General features: G+C 35.1%; 2 protein-coding genes and 1 long non-coding RNA gene across 25 annotated transcripts in view; 2 read left to right on the top strand and 1 right to left on the bottom strand.

Moving 5' to 3' along the window:
* The window catches only part of LOC110912331 (wall-associated receptor kinase-like 2), an 82,216-nt gene that overhangs the window by 47,371 nt on the left and 13,145 nt on the right, over nucleotides 1-21,700 (top strand). The window lies entirely within an intron of this gene.
* LOC110912334 lies at nucleotides 767-21,158 on the top strand. 20 transcript variants are annotated; one of them, XR_004878861.1, is made up of 5 exons: nucleotides 777-928; nucleotides 3,723-3,923; nucleotides 4,069-4,287; nucleotides 9,014-9,179; nucleotides 10,322-11,079. XR_004878861.1 is itself a non-coding variant. In XM_022157032.2 (3 exons), the coding sequence occupies exons 1-3, from the start codon at nucleotides 883-885 to the stop codon at nucleotides 9,176-9,178; spliced, it is 255 nt and encodes an 84-aa protein (XP_022012724.1). In that variant the 5' UTR covers nucleotides 777-882; the 3' UTR covers nucleotides 9,179-9,835. The 20 variants fall into 20 exon arrangements, 2 of the variants coding, with proteins under 2 accessions (XP_022012724.1, XP_022012723.1); XR_004878855.1 differs by having other exon boundaries at nucleotides 767-928; nucleotides 3,723-4,287; nucleotides 9,014-9,348; XR_004878858.1 differs by lacking the exon at nucleotides 10,322-11,079 and adding an exon at nucleotides 20,750-21,158 and having other exon boundaries at nucleotides 3,723-4,287.
* LOC110912338 lies at nucleotides 5,362-16,673 on the bottom strand. Of its 2 annotated transcripts, XR_002577868.2 has the most exons (3): nucleotides 16,545-16,673; nucleotides 16,136-16,300; nucleotides 5,362-6,583 (listed from the first exon to the last, which is right to left on the bottom strand). It is a non-coding gene; the product is annotated as an uncharacterized LOC110912338 (long non-coding RNA). The 2 variants fall into 2 exon arrangements; XR_002577867.2 differs by lacking the exon at nucleotides 5,362-6,583 and having other exon boundaries at nucleotides 15,970-16,300.

Here is a 21,700-nt window from a genome sequence, read left to right as displayed (position 1 = left end):
TTCTATTTAACTGCTCATCAGTTTTATAAATCCACTTAAGTATTCAGGTCCAAGTTAATGACCCTGGTTACTCAATTTATCTACCAAGTCCAACTTAATGACCTTGGTTGATCTGTGACAAAAATAAACTGATTTTTGTTCAACGTTCTCAAATATTTTCTGAAAATTACAAGTTTCAAGTTAATGAACTTGTTTTGACTTTTCATTTTCTCAATTAACATATTAAGCCCCAACTCATCATCCAGCTTAGAATCTTTCTGCATCTGCTCCAATCTTCTGAATCTGAAGATCAACTCCCCACTTTGGATTGTCGGAAAATAAAGCAGAAATGAAAAATCTTTTTGGATTTTAATAAAGTTTCTAAACTAGAAAATGAATTACAGGAATTAAATGCAGAATGTAAACTATTTACAAACATATTTTTGATGAGCGTGTTAGGGAATCATATCAGCTAATGAGAAGTTACCAGCACCGTTAAGCTTGATTAACATACTAAGTCTTAAACAATTCACTTAGATTGTCGATATGCTTGTAACACCCCAAATTTTGTATGACATGTCATAATGTTTAATCGAAATACTTTAGCGAAAAGAAATGGTAGACATGAAATTTTACCATTAATAAGATTTGTAGCATTTTAACAAAATCTAAAATCTTATAATTAGGCATGAAAGATTATTAAGTTAGTAAGTAATAAAGAGAAAAATGTCATGTTATAATAGTTAAGGGGTTAAAATGAAAAGTGTGTAATTAAAACAAAAAAAATATGTCAAGTATGTATGTGTGTGGTCGATCGTGAGAAGGCCAGGAGAAAGTTCTCCATCTCAAAACCCTAAGATACTAAATTCCATCAAATTGAAAAGGGAATCAAGGATTTTTCAAATGCATGAGCCAAGAACTTCAACTATCAAAGTGTTCTTGACATCTAGTAAGTGTAATTTCATGATTTGTTCACATTTGATGAAGTGGGTTATGTATGATATATGATGTTTGTATGAAATCGAACCTAGATGTTGAATGATAGGAACAAATATGAGTTATATGATGTGCTATTTAGATTTTACTAGTAGTTGGGGAAAAACCCACTTGGGATTATGTATGGTAGTAAAAATTTAGTGAAAGTTGTAATGTTGATGTTAAACTCAGGTTATAGAAGTGTTTTGATGAGTGATTTGATTTGAATCAGATGTAGTATGGTTACGATTGTTGATCTATTTGATGAAGTTAGGATGAATGTGTTATAAATACTTGTACATCATGCTTATTAGAATGTACGCACGCCATGTGTTCGATGAAATGTCTAAATTAATGAAATTGTGTTTTTGTATGAAAGTTTGTTAAGTTGATGAAATATGATTATGGTCGGAGTGCGTATGATTTATAAACATCATAATAGTATGACAAAGAAAATGAGAATAATGAAATTTGTCGAAAGCTAAGTATATGAAGTTGTGATGTATAGGCGGCCTTTTTGTGATCTCGATTACATCTCATCTCCAACATAAGGTAAAACGTAACCCCGTATACTTTCATTTACGTTTTTATATATACATGTACTAAACCTAATCCATAAATTAAATTGTAAAGCAAAAATGGCGTCTGCGTTCTTTCAATGTTTCAAACAAAGAAGATGATATAATAAATTATTATATTACATTTGTTAGGATGGGTCAGTTCACTTTAGTATAACTTGATGGCTTTATTTTGATACTTAAAAGTTATTTTGTATGTCTATGTATAATATTATATTCATATTCATATTACAAATTGGTGATCATACTTTAGTCTTTTATATACCTACTTAATTATTAAAATATATTAGTTTTAAATTTTACCTACTAGTCTTTAGAATTTTGTTTCATAAGTATGTAAATCCCATTTAATATATCTTATTCAAAAGACAAAAAAATTTGTTAGTTTTGTTATTAAATTATACTATATTTCTGACTAGACATTTTTACAACATCTTATAGATCAATAACCAAGTACAAAATCAAGCAAATGAATATTACGTATGATTTGTATATACACAAATTTAGTTTCATCTAAACATGTAACTTACCTACATATGTGTGTCTATATAAATTTATTTGATCATTTTGTATGGATGAAGTTAACATTTTCAAAGAACTAAAGGTTTAAAATTAATAATTCTAATTTACGTATAAGTTTTGTAAATTCAATGAGACAATTTAAACCAATAGACACTAAGAACTCTAGCATTTTTAACGGGATATACGTATATGTAGATTATTACAAATATTGTAAATAAGCTGGGATATCTTTGGAACTTTACAATCAATTAAGGTATGGATAGAATCCTTTCTTTCAAAATATGTCATTTAGCCTATGGGCATTTGATTCATGATTTTAAAATTTCTTTCAAGTTTATGTTATGAAAAACAAGTTACAATTTTAAACATTTATATATATATGGTTATAGTTTTACAAGTTTATGATCAAGTACAAGTATTATGTTATCCAAATCATTCCCCAAATCATTCCCTTTTTCTGTGAGGATAACCAGAGACCCATCATTGTGGCATAAAATGATGCGGCACCATCCATGACGGTGAGTTGAGTTCACGGTGTCTCTTTTGTTTTAGTCTACGGACTTCTGTTTAGAGCAGTGTTGTAAAAGTCGGCCTACTCGGCCTTGTACTCGGACTACTCGGCCTTGTACTCGGATTACTCGACCTTGTACTCCGACTAGTCAGCCTTGTATTCAGAATACTTCAGACTTGTATTCGGCCTACTTAGCCTTGTACTCGGACTACTCGGCCTACTTGGCCATCTACTCGGCATTATACTCGGTGAGATTTGAACTTCAAACATGTTTCATTTTGAATTATACTCATTTTAACATGAATTATGCTTTTTTTAACACACACACACACACACACATATATATATATTTATATATTATACACCAATTAATTTTCTTTGTATTTATCATGTCCGCGTACTCCCCGAGTACTCTGATTACTCCCAACTCCCCAGTCGGCCGACTACGGACCGCCTAGCGACTTTTGCAACACTGGTTTAGAGGCGTATGGATCGATCCTAGGAAAAAGTAAATAAAGTCTGATATCTGGTGAATGGTCGGTGTGATTTTCCCACACTCCTTCCATGTCTAGATACATAGGCTAGCTACCCTGTATCAACCTCTGTAATAAAATGAACCTTCTGGACTTCGGGTAAATCTGTCTAACGTATTATGATAATATTTGTTATATTTATTTAATATATTTTGAATTACGAAAACTTAGCGTTTTTGCCAAAACAAAGGATTTTTGAAGAACTTAGCCTTTTTCTCAAATAAAATAAGCCTTTTTGTTTCCCTCTATCCGCGCACCGGGCAAAACTTTCAAATTTTGCTCAGACGTACGTTTTTGTTTTTTCTTCTTTACGTTAGGTTATCAAGACAATCTGGGACGGGATACAGAAGAGTGCTCCAGTATATGAAAAATACATCGTAGAAATAAATCTATTAAATTAGACATCCTATTTCCATTAAGTTGTTATGCCTTGTAATACTTTCAAGTATATATGGAATTATGTTTTTGATCTGACTCTGTAATAGTGACACGTCGATCCATTCCGGGTTGGGGTGTTACAAATACCATCAACTTGTCATAGAAAATCTATCGGAGAATTTGTTTTTCCGGCCGACTTTGTTATCTTAGACATGGAAGAGGACACTGAAATCCTGTTCATATTAGGAAGGCCTTTCCTTGTCACCGCAAAGGCTATGGTGGATATGAGCGACGGGAAACTAACATTCAGGGTTGTTGAAAAGGAGATCAAGTTTGAGGTGGGACAGCGAGCGGAGGATGATCCGGTCAAATACCTCAAAGCGATTGACTCAAGCCTAGACGACGCTCTTCAAGGATACAACTCAGGATGCGAGTCATCCCGCTTGGGTAACATTTGACCGACTTTGGGTCTAGCCAAGGACCCTTATAAACATGGCGCACCATGGAGGCATTCCATGGACTATCCATTAGTTAAGTAGTTTTCTAAGTTTAATCTTTAGTTTAATGTCTCTTTTAAGTTTTATCTTTGTAGGAATAAAGCACGCTCAAAAAAGGATGATGGACGATGAAAAATGGATCCCAAGCATATAAACAAGAACCACCCGCTTTAAAAACTGCAAATCAGTGTCCGTAGCACGGGGCCGTGCCACCAGGCACGCCCCCGTGCTCAACTGTCTGATGTCCAAAAAGTTTCTGCCGAGAAGGTGGCACAGGCTGTGCTCACTCAGCATGCCCCCATGTCCATTATACTGTAAGTCTTCTATTCAACATTGTTACCAACACTTTGGCCACAGGGCCGTGTCCCCATAGCACGCCCCCGTGCTACAAGTGCTAGTAACAAAAAAAATGTTATTTTTACCCACTTTTTACACACTTAATAAAAAACTCCTATTTGGGACACATTGAGGACAATGTGTAATTTAAGTGTGGGGGAGGGGGGGTGATAAAACCTTGAATCGTTTGTCCTAAAAACAAGCCTTACACAAAACTCGCCTTGGAAGCTAATCACCCCAAACTTTTTCAATTTTTTTTGTTTTCTTTTACTTATCTTGGTTTAGTTGGGTAAAATAAGTTCTAACAATTATATTTTTACTAATTTACACCTGATAGAGTCATGAAAAAAAGAACCGATTAAGAAAATTATAAAAACGGGCATACCAAATCTTTATAAAATTTGATTATATATACATTTTTACACTATAACCCCTTTTTCACAAAAGTGAGTTTTGAGCCTTTACCGAGCATATAAATACACATCTTTATTAATTGATCAATTTTCGTTTCTTGTGTGAATAGTCCGTTTGGTTCTTACAAATCTAGAACTTGCCAAAGTAATACGTTCCAAGTCCTTACCGACGAAAATCCAAGTAAATGATGGAGGCATTAGGATCAAACTCATTTGTCACTTCAAACCCTTATTTTCCTTTCTTTAACCAAAACCATCCCCCTAGATAAACCCCTTTGAGCCTTAACCCTTTCATTTCTAAACCCGCAAAAACACCCACATCCACAAACTTTTTTATTCACACCCTTTTATTTTTGTAAAGAGATTGGTTATAAAAATTACAAGTATGGCTCAGTTTCTAACTTTGGAAAAAAAAACCAAAGTATTTTTTTTGGGTGTTCTTTTTTGCTAAGCCACAAAGCAATGGAAAAATTGATACTTTTTACGCCTTTCGCCATTTTTACCAAACACACCTACCCAAACCACAACCTACCCTTTAAAGCCCTCTTGATATTTACAAGGGTTAAACGCCAAAATGTAAGAGGTTTGATTGTGTTTCAAGCCTATAGTAGGAGTAAGTTCCAAACCGGGCAGACGCTGGTATGGCGGTTTGGTTTGTGTTACTTTACATTGTTTTTCGATGTGTAATTTGGATGTTATAGGTTTTGATTTTGTTATTTGTTTGTTATGTGGAGTATTATTGTTGATCTGGTAGTTAAATTGAATTAGACAATGTCTAGTTGAATGAACACTAATTAGGTTTTAGGTTAAGTCTTATGAACTCATACAGTTAGGGTTTAGGGTTCTATATCTAGCATACAATAGTTGGAATTTTTTGCATAAATAGGTGCCTTGCCTTGAACAACAAAATAGTGCTTCTAGGTGGGCACTGATTACGTGATTGTTTTTAGGTATGTAGTTGATTGAATCAGCTACTTTAATGTCCAAAACCTGCAAACCAGTAAGTTTTCTACATACATTCAGTTGGTCCCTTAAAGTCGCTGTTTGAAACCACATTTTTTTAGAAAGTCGCTGTCTGATTATAAGACGTACATAACATCGCTGTTTGATTATAAGACTTACATAAAGTCGCTGAATTAACTATTAACTAGTGATATTATAAAGTATCTGAACAACTCCGTGAAGGATTCAATTTACTGGGTGGTCACTAGTGATAGAATTCCATCACTCACAAACATCCAATCAAGTTCCGCCATGTCATCAACCACTATTCTATCACTCACAAGCCTTTTTTAGTGGTGGTGGTCATCACTAGTGATGGAATTCCATCACTCACAACTTTTTTTTTATTTTTTAAATTAGAAATTAACAATAAAACACTAAATTATAAATTTCATTAAAATTAAAAAATAAATTACATTACATAGCAAAATAAAAAACAACTAAACATTGGAAAAAAAACTTAAATTAAACGGGTGGCATCTCCCAACCCCACCTTTTCGCAAATCTCGCGCTTTTGTTGAATTACAACCGACTTAAACGGTTCGTCGAGATGGGCAATTAAAATCTATATAAAGACGAGGGACCTGAATTGCAATTAAAGGAAAGCTGTTTAAAAATAGCTAACAAAAGTTGAGGGGCTAATTTGCACTTTTCATCAAAGTTGCTATTAATTCAATTTCATAAAACAACAAAACAATCTAAAAGTTGAATTGTTTTCAACGCGTGATGATTTTAACGCGTTAAATAATTCACGCGTTATATTTGTGGCGGCGGCGGTGTGCTATTTTGTTCCACGCGTGATGGGGTGGCCATCACGGACCACCTCCACTCCCCTAAGGCACAATGCAAAACCATTAAACTGTCACAAAGAAATAAAAAATATATCTATAAATGACAACTCTCACTTTTAAACATCATAGAAAAATGGGTTTTCACAATAAACTGTCATGGTTACCTTCAACGTTTAAAATTATCATGACGGATCTTCTGCAATTGTGTTATAATTAAAATAATTAAATCAAGACGTTTCTTTTGTATTGTATCAGATTAGTGACTATGTAAAGTGGAAATTCAAAACAGCGACTTTTATTTAATGTTGCGGATTAGATCAGGGATGTTATGAAAGTCGCTTGATTAAACAGCAATGTTCCGGAAAGAGTTGGTTTCAAACAGCGACTTTCTGCAATAATGTGGAATCAAACAGCGATGTTTCAAGGACAATCTGAACTATGCAGAATACTTGTAGGTTTGCAGCTTTTGGCCTCTAAAGTCGTTGATTGAATCAGCGACATACGTATAAACATTCGCATAATCAATGCTCACCTAGAAGCACTCTTTTGTTGTTCAAAGCACCTATTTATGCAAAAAATTCCAATAGTTGTTCTTCGAAGGCTATGTGTTGTGAGGTTTAAGGTGAAAAAAAAGTGTTGCCACGTAGGAGGGGTGAGGTGGTGGGTTAATGGCTTAATGCTCCTTGAAAGCCACTGGTCATGGGAACAGGGGAAGCGCTCTTTCGCGGCTGTGCTGTTTTGGTGTTCAGTCTCCATGTGGTCTATGTGCGTGGTTAGCGCCTCCCACAACACCTACTCTAACGAAGCTTTTATATGTTCTAATCACATCCATCTTTGATAAGATTTTATTCAAAATTTGCTGATCAGTAATGCTCTGCAGTTCAGGTTCTTTAAGATGAATGTAGGCATATCAATTGGGTACCTTTTCAAATTGTATTCACTTTTCAGCTTGTAAACACATTTGCAATTATTTTTATTTTTATTCCTACTTATTGGCTTATTGCTATCTCTAGTCCACTGCTATTAGTAGTATTTGCAATTAGGATTTAGGGTTCACAATCTGGAATTGGTGCTTTTAGTCAACTCATGAACTCATACGTTTAGGGTTCTTGATCTGGTTTACAATAATTGTTCTTTTAACGTATAGTTGTTAAAAGCCATAGCCTCTTGCGCCTAGGCCCATTTTTCAGGCGAGGCGAGGCAGTTGCGCTTTAAATAGAAGAAATTGCGCTTTAATTCTCCAGGTGATGGTTCAGGCGCACATTCCGGCGCGATTCCTAGATTCCGGAGACTTTCCGGCCAAATTCTCTAAATTCCGACAAGATTTTAACCAGATTTCTACTTTCATCCAAGGAAATCTATTTTTCTACACCAATATTTTAGAACTTTTGGTATTAAATAGATGATATAAGGTGTTATATACAAGATTTTGTTTATTTTGTTTGAAGAATAGCTTTACTTTTTCTAATACATAATATATTTTAATTTTATTTCATTATGCGCTTTATTTTTCTCAGGCGCTCGCTTTTTTTGCGCTTTGCGCCTAGTCCCCAGGCGAGGCCTATGCGCCTTGAGTGCGCCTAGCGCCTTTAATAACTATGTTTTAACGTAGACTTACATATCCTAATCACTCGCATTCTCAATAATATTTTGTTCAAACTTTGACGATCAACAAGGCTCTGCAGTTCAGGTTCCCCAAGATGAATGTAGGCTCTACTCCAGCATACATTATTGGTTTAGATTCATTCTCATTAGGCTTCTTTATAACCATAGTTTGAATCCCTCTACTCCTGGGTAGCTTCAATAGTGCTGATAGACAGTTTATTATGTGCACATTTGTGTAGGGGTATTATTGTCTTTTATGGTTTGTTTGTTAGGGTTCATACATCTTGTATTGTTTTCCTTTCTCAGTTAACCTATATGGCTATATTTATGGCTTGGCATTGTATCTTTATTCCCATTGAGATTGATGGCAGATTTGACATACCTCATATTCATATTGTTTTTCAAGTGCATTTAAAGCTTTTGTGCTCTGTGCCACCATGGTCAAGTAAACAAAGCAATTAGTTGGTTTGCTTTGTTCAAACTTCAAAGGAAATCATTTTGAGCAATAAATTCAAATTAGCAGGCTTTACATCTTAATAGTTTTCTGAAATTAGAGCCTGTCCTAATCTTGGATTGAAAGACGCGAGGCGCTCATGAAAATGTATCATGGGCAAATATGCGCAGCTCATGTACTTTTGGGTCAAAACTCAAAACTGGTTGAACAGTGCCTGTGTGACAGTATGAGGCTTATATCTAATAAGTAAAAACTAAGGGGTGAAAAGGTTATGTAAGTTTACTTGATTAATAGGCTGATTTGTAAACATATTAGATAGACACAACTTCTGGTTGTTAATAAAGTTCATTTTGGTTGTACATAGACGCACAAGGGTCTAATTGTTTTGAGAAAGTAAGTTTACTAATTATCAGTTCCTATTTAAATGTGGTGAGTGCAGTTAAAAGAAAGAGCTGAGAAGCTTGAATATCACAAACAAAGAGAGCAGAAATTCATGGAGAAGAAGAATGAGAAGAAGGAGCTGCTGCGTCGCCAAAGTTCCGTATGGATTGATGAAAATGAACTCGAGAAAAGGATATTGAATGCCATTATGGATGAGTCCTAAGGTAACCATGCTTTCAACTCGCATTTTTTAAACTTTTTTTTTTTTGCTCTTGTTAGAACTCAAGATGTAGACTTGAAGCACACTGTTAGAAACTGGAAATTCGATTGATTCAAACAAAAACAAGAACAGGATAGTTGGCCAATTCGAGAAGGCTAATCTCCGCTTCTAAGGTATAAAACCCTAATTCAGATAAACAAAAACAACGACCTAAAAATGGACAAATCTAGAAATATAAATACTAAAAATATGCAGCAGTTTCTGCCCACGTCTCCACCTCCTTAATTCTCGACTAATCCCCTGTTTTCTTGGTCTTTTTTCCCGCCAATTAATTTTCCTCCGCCTCTTTTCCCCCCATCCAATCGCAACTGCTCTGACCCAATTTGACCTGGCCCGGTTTGGCCCAACATCGGTTTCGTATCACACACATGCTGGTGTGAGGCCAAGAAACCCTTGATTTTATGGTTGTAAGTGCAAGCATGCACACGGAATAAGTCTAAAAATGTGTTTCATTGGTCTTTCACTTGTGGGCATGAATTGAATTTTTTTTTATATCATTACGGTTGGATGGTTGGTTGTTAGTTAACTAAATATGTTGAATCATAAACATAATTCTATATTGATTCACAGTGATATAAGAGGTGTCCATTTTCTTGTCCATGCATTTGAGTCACTGTATGCGCTGTTCAAGCTTCGAGCCTTGTGTGCATCTCAAGACCGTCCGCGATGTATGCACACTATAACATCAGATTCCAGATTTGGTGTATAACATCAAAGACATCAAATTTGGTGATGCATGTGTATTCACTATGTTATCACACCATTTACCATTACAAGGGTATAATGGTCTTACTTTTTTTTTACGTAAATAACAATAGCAGAACGTCCATCCAATTCAAGGGCCAAATATGTTAATCCAGTGGAGATCCTAAATATAATTCTGAAAAGTTGTGACCAAAAACTGGAACATGACATTGTCATAGGGATTTAATTAAAGACTTAGAATGGGCAAGAACAACATTTAAAATTAATATTAGGGTTGTACAGAGTATAACGAATTTGGTTACAACAAGTCCAATTCCTTGATCATTTAGAGCACTTCTAACGGAGATGCATCTTTCTCGTCTCATTCCTATGAGATGCTAGGTGAAGGTGAGAAGGAAGACAGAGAGGAATTGAAGCGCCGGAGATGTTCTTAGGGTGTCCGGGGCGTACTCGGTAAGGGGGATCGGTGAGGCATTTCCCCGATCGGGAACACCGCCGCCATCCTCGCGGGGTCCCGATTCGGGGTGGGTTATGGGTGGGGGTTCACCGATGGAAATTGTTGCGTGGATCGAGATATGACCATTGACAACGGTCGGAAATTTAATAAAAAAAAAAATCACTTTTTTTAAACTAATATAAATAACCATCTCATTCTCACTATTTTTTTATACTCAAACCATCTCATTCTCTCTATTTTTTTAAACTCTCCAACCACACCCACTTCACTTTATATTTTTTATACTCTCCAACCAAACCCACTTCACTTTTTATTTTTTATACACCGAGCAATGGAGAACCGACCCCGCGAGGCCAAGAAAAAACTAAGGGACGGGTCTCGAAACCGTCTCGAGATGGTTCGAGCGGTGCAAATGCTCAACCACAACCCCCTTTCGGATACACTTCACAACCCCCGATCGAGATATGAAAACATTCCTTAAGCCGCACGACGATGTTCCGCCAAGTATGTTGCCGATCATCCTCGCCCGAAAGCGAGAAATTGCTAACAAGTACGGGTGGCCATGCGATTTCTAAAATTTTAATTTTCTAGTTTTAATGTGTTTTTTATTTTCTACTTTGAATGTGTTTTTTTTTTCTCTACTTTGAATGTATTTTTTTTAAATTTAATGAAATGTCTTTTATATAATTTTTAAACATCCATAATTTTACCAAAAAAAAAAATTAATTTTGAACTCACCTAATAGGGGAGTGCCGCCATCAAAAATCGGTATTAGGAGAGTGTATTAGGGGAGTTGACATGGCACTATGTGATTGGGGGAGTGTAAGAGGGGGGACTCACCTAAGAGGTGAGCACCCCTTACACCCTTAGTGGTGACTTAAGGAATTGAAAAAAAACTAGTTGTGCGGTATTAGTTATTTCTAAAGAGAGCTTTTTGGGTTAACTTAGATCAATATGATATCATATAAGATTATGGAAACTAATTGACCATCAATTTGGTTAGGAATAGAACTTCATTTCAACAACAAATATAGGACATATCTGTTTGACACGAGTACTTCCCGGACATATAAGATGTTTGACACATGTTATAAACTATAGTATTTTATTAAAATAACAATACCATAACATCAAGCATTTTTTAATCTTTAATATGATTATAATTTTGCTATACTATAAAAAAAATAACGTTTTTTTAAAAGTTGCAAAATAATGTTTTATAATTGTGCTAATAAGTTTAAGCATAACATATATAAGTAACACATGAATTTCTGTAATCAAACACATACTTATATAATTATAACCATTATAACTAGCACATAATTTGTATAAGTAACACATGAATTTTATAACCAGTACATAGGTATATAATTTTAACCAGCACATATACATGCAACACATGAATTTGAAACTATTTCCATAATTTTAGGAACTTTTAGAAACCAACTTTAAAATAAAATAAAATAAATGTCCTTTATACATGAATTAAAGGATGACACATGATATGTTGTGAAGAGTTCTTACTGTATTTATTAGATGAAACAATTATTAAACTTAATTTATGATATGTATATGTATTCGTATGATAATATGATAACTAGAACTCGATATGTATATATGATAAGTCATGGTGGATGTTATAAGCGGGTAATTTTTAAACTGCCAATGACAGTTTCCCGCTTGAATTAACCGCCAAGATTATCAAGTATATAAGGGTGTATACCGGCAACATTAACCGGTACCAAGACACTCAATTTCTTTCGTTAATTGTCTGTCCATTCGTTTGTTATTATCTGTTAATTATGTCAAGCAAGTCCGCTGCAAACCAATGTTTGAATCATCTGCAAGATGATGATGTTATGATCAAACCTGTGTTAACCCCAACATGTGGTATCAGAGCCACGGGGACAACACTTCCCTGTCAACACTGCAATGACAAAGAATCCAGACGACCACTGAAAATGCATCGAACAAAATTATGTTACTATTGTCATCGTCCAGGCCATTTCATATACGACTGCAAATCAAAGGAGAATGATGAAAATACACAACTGATTTCTCAAGCAGTAAATGCAGGAATAAGAAAACAAAGAGTATCAGTGGAAGAAAGAAACGAGATGATTGTGACTGGTTCAGAAGGCGGTACATGGGGAGACATATGGTATGTTAGTCTTTCGTTTACACAACACTATGCCGGTAATCTAAATGTTTTTAAACGTATCAAACATTTAGTGGGGGTTGAAACCAACTCGGGGGAAAATGATTTCTTGTTTATGAGGGGTATAGGGATTGTGGAAGTCAAATCCAATAATGAAAAACTGTTAATTCAGGGTGTCTTATACACACCGGAATTAGACAGGAACGTACTCAGTCTGAATCAGTTAACAATGCAAGGATTTACGGTTAAGAAGGACGGAGATACTTGCAAAATATTTCCTATGTTCTCATCTCCAATTGATAACACAGTAAATGAAATAACGGGGTTAACGAAGGAAGATGAACTAGGCCTAAAGGAAAAACAAAAGGTCATACGGTTAAATGATGTAAATGAAAAATATAAAGAGGAATATCTTAATTCCTATTTCGAAGATTTACATGTTTCCTCCGATGAAACGGATTGGAGTGTGATGATCATAAGGGCTTTGGAATTCAATGATTTCAAAGATTGTGTGAATCTGTTAAATATGTTAGAAGATAGCAAGTTTGTGTTCCATTACAAGTACGAACTCGAAAAGAAATTCGACGAAATGGTGTCTTGGTTTCTTATAAGTTTCCTGGGTATAACAACAAGGCCAATGCCTCCGGTTATGACCGAGAACAGGAAAGTGGATCTGCTGAGTTTATACATGATTGTGGAACGGGATGGGGGTTACAACAGTGTAACCGAAGATAATCTCTGGCCGATTATCGCCAAAGACATGGGCTTTGAATACAAGGATGGTGAATACATGCGGACAGTTTATGCCATGTATTTAGACATCCTTGTGTACTATTATAAGTTTAAAGCTGTGCAGACAAAAGCCAACGATTCAGAAAAGATGAAGGATAAGCAAGATGCACCTGAATGCAGTCTCGAAAGGAGCACAAGTGCTGAAGAAGTCAAGAATGTAACTGAAGTGGAATCCTTTGCGCTGTATGCAGAAAATAGTTGGGAAGGAGCATGGAATGCACACAAGAAACGAAGAAAGTTTAACTTTGATCATGCAAGAAAAGCGGTTGAAGAAGCAAATGCAAGCGTTCTCAAGGGTGTTTCTAAACGTAATTAAGTTTAGGGGGAAGTATTAGATGAAACAATTATTAAACTTAATTTATGATATGTATATGTATTCGTATGATAATATGATAACTAGAACTCGATATGTATATATGATAAGTCATGGTGGATGTTATAAGCGGGTAATTTTTAAACTGCCAATGACAGTTTCCCGCTTGAATTAACCGCCAAGATTATCAAGTATATAAGGGTGTATACCGGCAACATTAACCGGTACCAAGACACTCAATTTCTTTCGTTAATTGTCTGTCCATTCGTTTGTTATTATCTGTTAATTATGTCAAGCAAGTCCGCTGCAAACCAATGTTTGAATCATCTGCAAGATGATGATGTTATGATCAAACCTGTGTTAACCCCAACAGTATTTACAAAAATGAAGCTTGTATATGATCCTACCACATAATTACAATGCTAACTTATAGAAAACAAAACAAAAAAAAAAAAAGCGAAATAAACTTGGGAATACCGAAATAAACTAAAAAGTTATAATCAAACAAATTATAAAAAATAAACTTACCCAAAAAACTCTTTTAAATCCATATACAAATTCGGTACTCAACTTGGGAATACTGAAATAAACTGGTACTATGCCGGTTAGTATCGAATACTGAAAGCCCCTAAAAGGGATACAAGTATCGGTATCGATGTACTCCGATCCGTACGATAATAGTACTCGGTACAAACATACTTCTTCGGTCTGTACCGGTTGATACAGTAACAGTACTTAGTACTAATACCAGATCCTCATCCCTACAATACATTAACCATTTATAACCTTTTTTTTTCTTAAAGGTATTGCCAAGTTTCACATAGAGGAAAATTGTTTTAATTTGACTAGGGAGTCATGACCCAACCCATTGGACCCACCATTTTCCGATCCTAACAAGAACAAAGTAGCTTCGAAACATGGGATACCAAAAATCGTTTAGTGAAATGTTTATTTACATGCTTTTACCCGTATGTTAAAGGAAAATCTCTTCCGATTTATATTTCGGATTATATGTCTCATGTCTAGGGTTCGAGCGGTGTATGCCTCATTTGTTAGCTAAACGGCACGCGGTTATGGGTAACCTCATTTTTAACACTTGCTTATAACCTTACACATTTAAAAATAATCTTAAGATTACATGATCATGACACCATTGATCATTAATGGAACAAATTTTCTTACATAAACTTGTGGGAATATGGAGTCTTGTAACTTTAGGTTTCTACGTGTAATATATGAAGGGGAAAAAGGACATATGGTTGTTTGTTTGGTCAAGATCTTGATCATGCATTTTGTTGTTATTAGAAGGACAATAATGCATGATAAGTGTAAGGAAAACAACTTATAGCTAACAAGCATCTATATTTCATTAAACAAGTGTGTATATATATATATTGGGGTAAAATCAAATAAAAAGTTTATTTTGCCTAAGTAGGATAAGAAGGAATCTTAACCATGTCTGATTCAGGTGAATGTCTGATTCAACTTTTGGGTTTCATGGGTTTTTATTAGGCTTTGTTGAACTGAATTATACAGAAACTCGCACGTATTTTAAAATGTTTTGAAATCCAAGATCTTTCTAACGAGTTTATTAGAAAAGTGTATTCTTGTAAACCTATATAAAACGTTTGTGAACGTTTGAATTTATTTCTAACAACTGTGTTAGAAATTTATAATTTCTAATGAGTGTATTAGAAGTGCGTTATTCTATAAAGAGTGAATTACAAGTTTCGCCCTTTATGTATATACCAAATTTTAAGCAGTGTCCTTAATCTTTAAAATTGATGAGTTTTGTACTTATCGTAATCCAGTGGCGGAGCTAGCCAAAAAATTCAGGGGCATCCCAATTTTATTTTTTTTGAAATCAGAGGTATCCTTTGCATAAAACCGGATTTTTTTAATTATTTTTTTACAATACGTAAACAGTATGAAGACAGGGTCGATGATTAGCTCTTCTAATACACCACCTCCGTCCCTATCCTAATCTAACCATTCAATAATAATAATTAGCCTTTTACCATCTTACAATGTAAACGTTTAGACTATATAGTTATAACTAGGTTATCACCCGCGAACTTCGCGGGTTGGAAAATTTAATCTGCATTATCACAAAGTGTATGAATAATAAACAAAGTAACATATTACATAAATTACTTATTGACAAAGTGAAAATATAGTCAATATATTAACCTAATTTTTAAGCATAGAGAACAATCAATTCAAATAATATTTCTACCTTAACTTCTGACTTTTTCAAAGTTTTGATCATATACCGATCATCTTGTGTCGAGTAAAAGATGCTAACAACATTTCGCAACTAAAAAAACTCACGAAGAGCATCGTTCCAAAAAAATTAACATATAATATGATCCACTTGGAACAACTCCCCCAAATGTCTGAGATTCATTTATAATTTTAACATAAAAAACCATCAAAATTAAATTCAACATTCTATCAATTGAGGCAAAGCAGTACCTAAACACAATTGGGCAATAATCTTTCCACATAGACTCCCCGGATAGAAGTGGTGGTGTAACCTTAGATCCTTTTGGTGGGAATCGAAACAAAAACTTCTCGTTTAGGTCGAAATCGGTCATCTTTTGGTCCCTTATTATGAAAGCATGTTTCCCAACTGAATACCTATAACAACCAAATAAACAAAATCAATTCAAACCAAAACAAATTGAGAATTGTTCAATGCGTTAAAGCTTTATTATCGTAATGAGCTTTTTTCTAATTCAAGTAAGGTGAAAAGTCATTTATTTTTTATTTCTGAAGCATCATAAACAATTAAATAAAACACAAGGCATAAAGCAATATGTGAATAGTATAACGTTAAAGCATGGAAATCATTTGTAATTGTACTTGACTTAAAAATGCTAACCTTTTCTTCAACACGATATGGATGTTTTCAAGGGGATAAAAGAATCGAAGATCCTGATTGCACCACAAAACAACGTCTACACCTGCACATGAGTTTAAATATGGATACAAAAGAATAACTTGGCCTCTTCACAATTCAAACCCTTATTTTCCTTTCTTTAACCAAAACCATCCCCCTAGATAAACCCCTTTGAGCCTTAACCCTTTCATTTCTAAACCCGCAAAAACACCCACATCCACAAACTTTTTTATTCACACCCTTTTATTTTTGTAAAGAGATTGGTTATAAAAATTACAAGTATGGCTCAGTTTCTAACTTTGGAAAAAAAAACCAAAGTATTTTTTTTGGGTGTTCTTTTTTGCTAAGCCACAAAGCAATGGAAAAATTGATACTTTTTACGCCTTTCGCCATTTTTACCAAACACACCTACCCAAACCACAACCTACCCTTTAAAGCCCTCTTGATATTTACAAGGGTTAAACGCCAAAATGTAAGAGGTTTGATTGTGTTTCAAGCCTATAGTAGGAGTAAGTTCCAAACCGGGCAGACGCTGGTATGGCGGTTTGGTTTGTGTTACTTTACATTGTTTTTCGATGTGTAATTTGGATGTTATAGGTTTTGATTTTGTTATTTGTTTGTTATGTGGAGTATTATTGTTGATCTGGTAGTTAAATTGAATTAGACAATGTCTAGTTGAATGAACACTAATTAGGTTTTAGGTTAAGTCTTATGAACTCATACAGTTAGGGTTTAGGGTTCTATATCTAGCATACAATAGTTGGAATTTTTTGCATAAATAGGTGCCTTGCCTTGAACAACAAAATAGTGCTTCTAGGTGGGCACTGATTACGTGATTGTTTTTAGGTATGTAGTTGATTGAATCAGCTACTTTAATGTCCAAAACCTGCAAACCAGTAAGTTTTCTACATACATTCAGTTGGTCCCTTAAAGTCGCTGTTTGAAACCACATTTTTTTAGAAAGTCGCTGTCTGATTATAAGACGTACATAACATCGCTGTTTGATTATAAGACTTACATAAAGTCGCTGAATTAACTATTAACTAGTGATATTATAAAGTATCTGAACAACTCCGTGAAGGATTCAATTTACTGGGTGGTCACTAGTGATAGAATTCCATCACTCACAAACATCCAATCAAGTTCCGCCATGTCATCAACCACTATTCTATCACTCACAAGCCTTTTTTAGTGGTGGTGGTCATCACTAGTGATGGAATTCCATCACTCACAACTTTTTTTTTATTTTTTAAATTAGAAATTAACAATAAAACACTAAATTATAAATTTCATTAAAATTAAAAAATAAATTACATTACATAGCAAAATAAAAAACAACTAAACATTGGAAAAAAAACTTAAATTAAACGGGTGGCATCTCCCAACCCCACCTTTTCGCAAATCTCGCGCTTTTGTTGAATTACAACCGACTTAAACGGTTCGTCGAGATGGGCAATTAAAATCTATATAAAGACGAGGGACCTGAATTGCAATTAAAGGAAAGCTGTTTAAAAATAGCTAACAAAAGTTGAGGGGCTAATTTGCACTTTTCATCAAAGTTGCTATTAATTCAATTTCATAAAACAACAAAACAATCTAAAAGTTGAATTGTTTTCAACGCGTGATGATTTTAACGCGTTAAATAATTCACGCGTTATATTTGTGGCGGCGGCGGTGTGCTATTTTGTTCCACGCGTGATGGGGTGGCCATCACGGACCACCTCCACTCCCCTAAGGCACAATGCAAAACCATTAAACTGTCACAAAGAAATAAAAAATATATCTATAAATGACAACTCTCACTTTTAAACATCATAGAAAAATGGGTTTTCACAATAAACTGTCATGGTTACCTTCAACGTTTAAAATTATCATGACGGATCTTCTGCAATTGTGTTATAATTAAAATAATTAAATCAAGACGTTTCTTTTGTATTGTATCAGATTAGTGACTATGTAAAGTGGAAATTCAAAACAGCGACTTTTATTTAATGTTGCGGATTAGATCAGGGATGTTATGAAAGTCGCTTGATTAAACAGCAATGTTCCGGAAAGAGTTGGTTTCAAACAGCGACTTTCTGCAATAATGTGGAATCAAACAGCGATGTTTCAAGGACAATCTGAACTATGCAGAATACTTGTAGGTTTGCAGCTTTTGGCCTCTAAAGTCGTTGATTGAATCAGCGACATACGTATAAACATTCGCATAATCAATGCTCACCTAGAAGCACTCTTTTGTTGTTCAAAGCACCTATTTATGCAAAAAATTCCAATAGTTGTTCTTCGAAGGCTATGTGTTGTGAGGTTTAAGGTGAAAAAAAAGTGTTGCCACGTAGGAGGGGTGAGGTGGTGGGTTAATGGCTTAATGCTCCTTGAAAGCCACTGGTCATGGGAACAGGGGAAGCGCTCTTTCGCGGCTGTGCTGTTTTGGTGTTCAGTCTCCATGTGGTCTATGTGCGTGGTTAGCGCCTCCCACAACACCTACTCTAACGAAGCTTTTATATGTTCTAATCACATCCATCTTTGATAAGATTTTATTCAAAATTTGCTGATCAGTAATGCTCTGCAGTTCAGGTTCTTTAAGATGAATGTAGGCATATCAATTGGGTACCTTTTCAAATTGTATTCACTTTTCAGCTTGTAAACACATTTGCAATTATTTTTATTTTTATTCCTACTTATTGGCTTATTGCTATCTCTAGTCCACTGCTATTAGTAGTATTTGCAATTAGGATTTAGGGTTCACAATCTGGAATTGGTGCTTTTAGTCAACTCATGAACTCATACGTTTAGGGTTCTTGATCTGGTTTACAATAATTGTTCTTTTAACGTATAGTTGTTAAAAGCCATAGCCTCTTGCGCCTAGGCCCATTTTTCAGGCGAGGCGAGGCAGTTGCGCTTTAAATAGAAGAAATTGCGCTTTAATTCTCCAGGTGATGGTTCAGGCGCACATTCCGGCGCGATTCCTAGATTCCGGAGACTTTCCGGCCAAATTCTCTAAATTCCGACAAGATTTTAACCAGATTTCTACTTTCATCCAAGGAAATCTATTTTTCTACACCAATATTTTAGAACTTTTGGTATTAAATAGATGATATAAGGTGTTATATACAAGATTTTGTTTATTTTGTTTGAAGAATAGCTTTACTTTTTCTAATACATAATATATTTTAATTTTATTTCATTATGCGCTTTATTTTTCTCAGGCGCTCGCTTTTTTTGCGCTTTGCGCCTAGTCCCCAGGCGAGGCCTATGCGCCTTGAGTGCGCCTAGCGCCTTTAATAACTATGTTTTAACGTAGACTTACATATCCTAATCACTCGCATTCTCAATAATATTTTGTTCAAACTTTGACGATCAACAAGGCTCTGCAGTTCAGGTTCCCCAAGATGAATGTAGGCTCTACTCCAGCATACATTATTGGTTTAGATTCATTCTCATTAGGCTTCTTTATAACCATAGTTTGAATCCCTCTACTCCTGGGTAGCTTCAATAGTGCTGATAGACAGTTTATTATGTGCACATTTGTGTAGGGGTATTATTGTCTTTTATGGTTTGTTTGTTAGGGTTCATACATCTTGTATTGTTTTCCTTTCTCAGTTAACCTATATGGCTATATTTATGGCTTGGCATTGTATCTTTATTCCCATTGAGATTGATGGCAGATTTGACATACCTCATATTCATATTGTTTTTCAAGTGCATTTAAAGCTTTTGTGCTCTGTGCCACCATGGTCAAGTAAACAAAGCAATTAGTTGGTTTGCTTTGTTCAAACTTCAAAGGAAATCATTTTGAGCAATAAATTCAAATTAGCAGGCTTTACATCTTAATAGTTTTCTGAAATTAGAGCCTGTCCTAATCTTGGATTGAAAGACGCGAGGCGCTCATGAAAATGTATCATGGGCAAATATGCGCAGCTCATGTACTTTTGGGTCAAAACTCAAAACTGGTTGAACAGTGCCTGTGTGACAGTATGAGGCTTATATCTAATAAGTAAAAACTAAGGGGTGAAAAGGTTATGTAAGTTTACTTGATTAATAGGCTGATTTGTAAACATATTAGATAGACACAACTTCTGGTTGTTAATAAAGTTCATTTTGGTTGTACATAGACGCACAAGGGTCTAATTGTTTTGAGAAAGTAAGTTTACTAATTATCAGTTCCTATTTAAATGTGGTGAGTGCAGTTAAAAGAAAGAGCTGAGAAGCTTGAATATCACAAACAAAGAGAGCAGAAATTCATGGAGAAGAAGAATGAGAAGAAGGAGCTGCTGCGTCGCCAAAGTTCCGTATGGATTGATGAAAATGAACTCGAGAAAAGGATATTGAATGCCATTATGGATGAGTCCTAAGGTAACCATGCTTTCAACTCGCATTTTTTAAACTTTTTTTTTTTTGCTCTTGTTAGAACTCAAGATGTAGACTTGAAGCACACATGCTGGTGTGAGGCCAAGAAACCCTTGATTTTACGGTTGTAAGTGCAAGCATGCACACGGAATAAGTCTAAAAATGTGTTTCATTGGTCTTTCACTTGTGGGCATGAATTGAATTTTTTTATATCATTACGGTTGGATGGTTGGTTGTTAGTTAACTAAATATGTTGAATCATCAACATAATTCTATATTGATTCACAGTGATATAAGAGGTGTCCATTTTCTTGTCCATGCATTTGAGTCACTATATGCGCTGTTCAAGCTTCAAGCCTTGTGTGCATCTCAAGACCGTCCGCGATGTATGCACACTATAACATCAGTCTCCAGATTTGGTTTACAGACCTGGCAAACGGGTCGGGTTGGGTCGGGTCGGGTTGGGTCGGGTTGGGTCGGGTCATGGGTCGAAACGGGTTCGGGTCGAAACGGGTCAGTTAAAAAAATGGTTGTTTTGGTTCGGGTTGGAACGGGTTCGGGTCGGAACGGGTTCGGGTCGGAACGGGTTTCGGGTCGGGTCGGGCTGATAATTTACTCTGTTTTTGAGATTTTTTGCTGTATGATTAACCGTTACCAATTAAATTTTATACATATATTTTATAGTTATACTCAGTCGGTGAATACACACACTATCTGTCAGTTGAATCATTAGGATTAGGAACTACATCGTATTCACATTCAGTAGTGAATAAATTGGTCTCTAAATATAT

The sequence above is a fragment of the Helianthus annuus genome, chromosome 14 (genome assembly GCF_002127325.2).
Source record: "Helianthus annuus cultivar XRQ/B chromosome 14, HanXRQr2.0-SUNRISE, whole genome shotgun sequence".
NCBI classification, from domain to species: Eukaryota; Viridiplantae; Streptophyta; class Magnoliopsida; order Asterales; family Asteraceae; genus Helianthus; species Helianthus annuus.
Note: the sequence above shows the minus strand (reverse complement) of the source record. Positions and strands in the feature narration are given on the sequence as shown.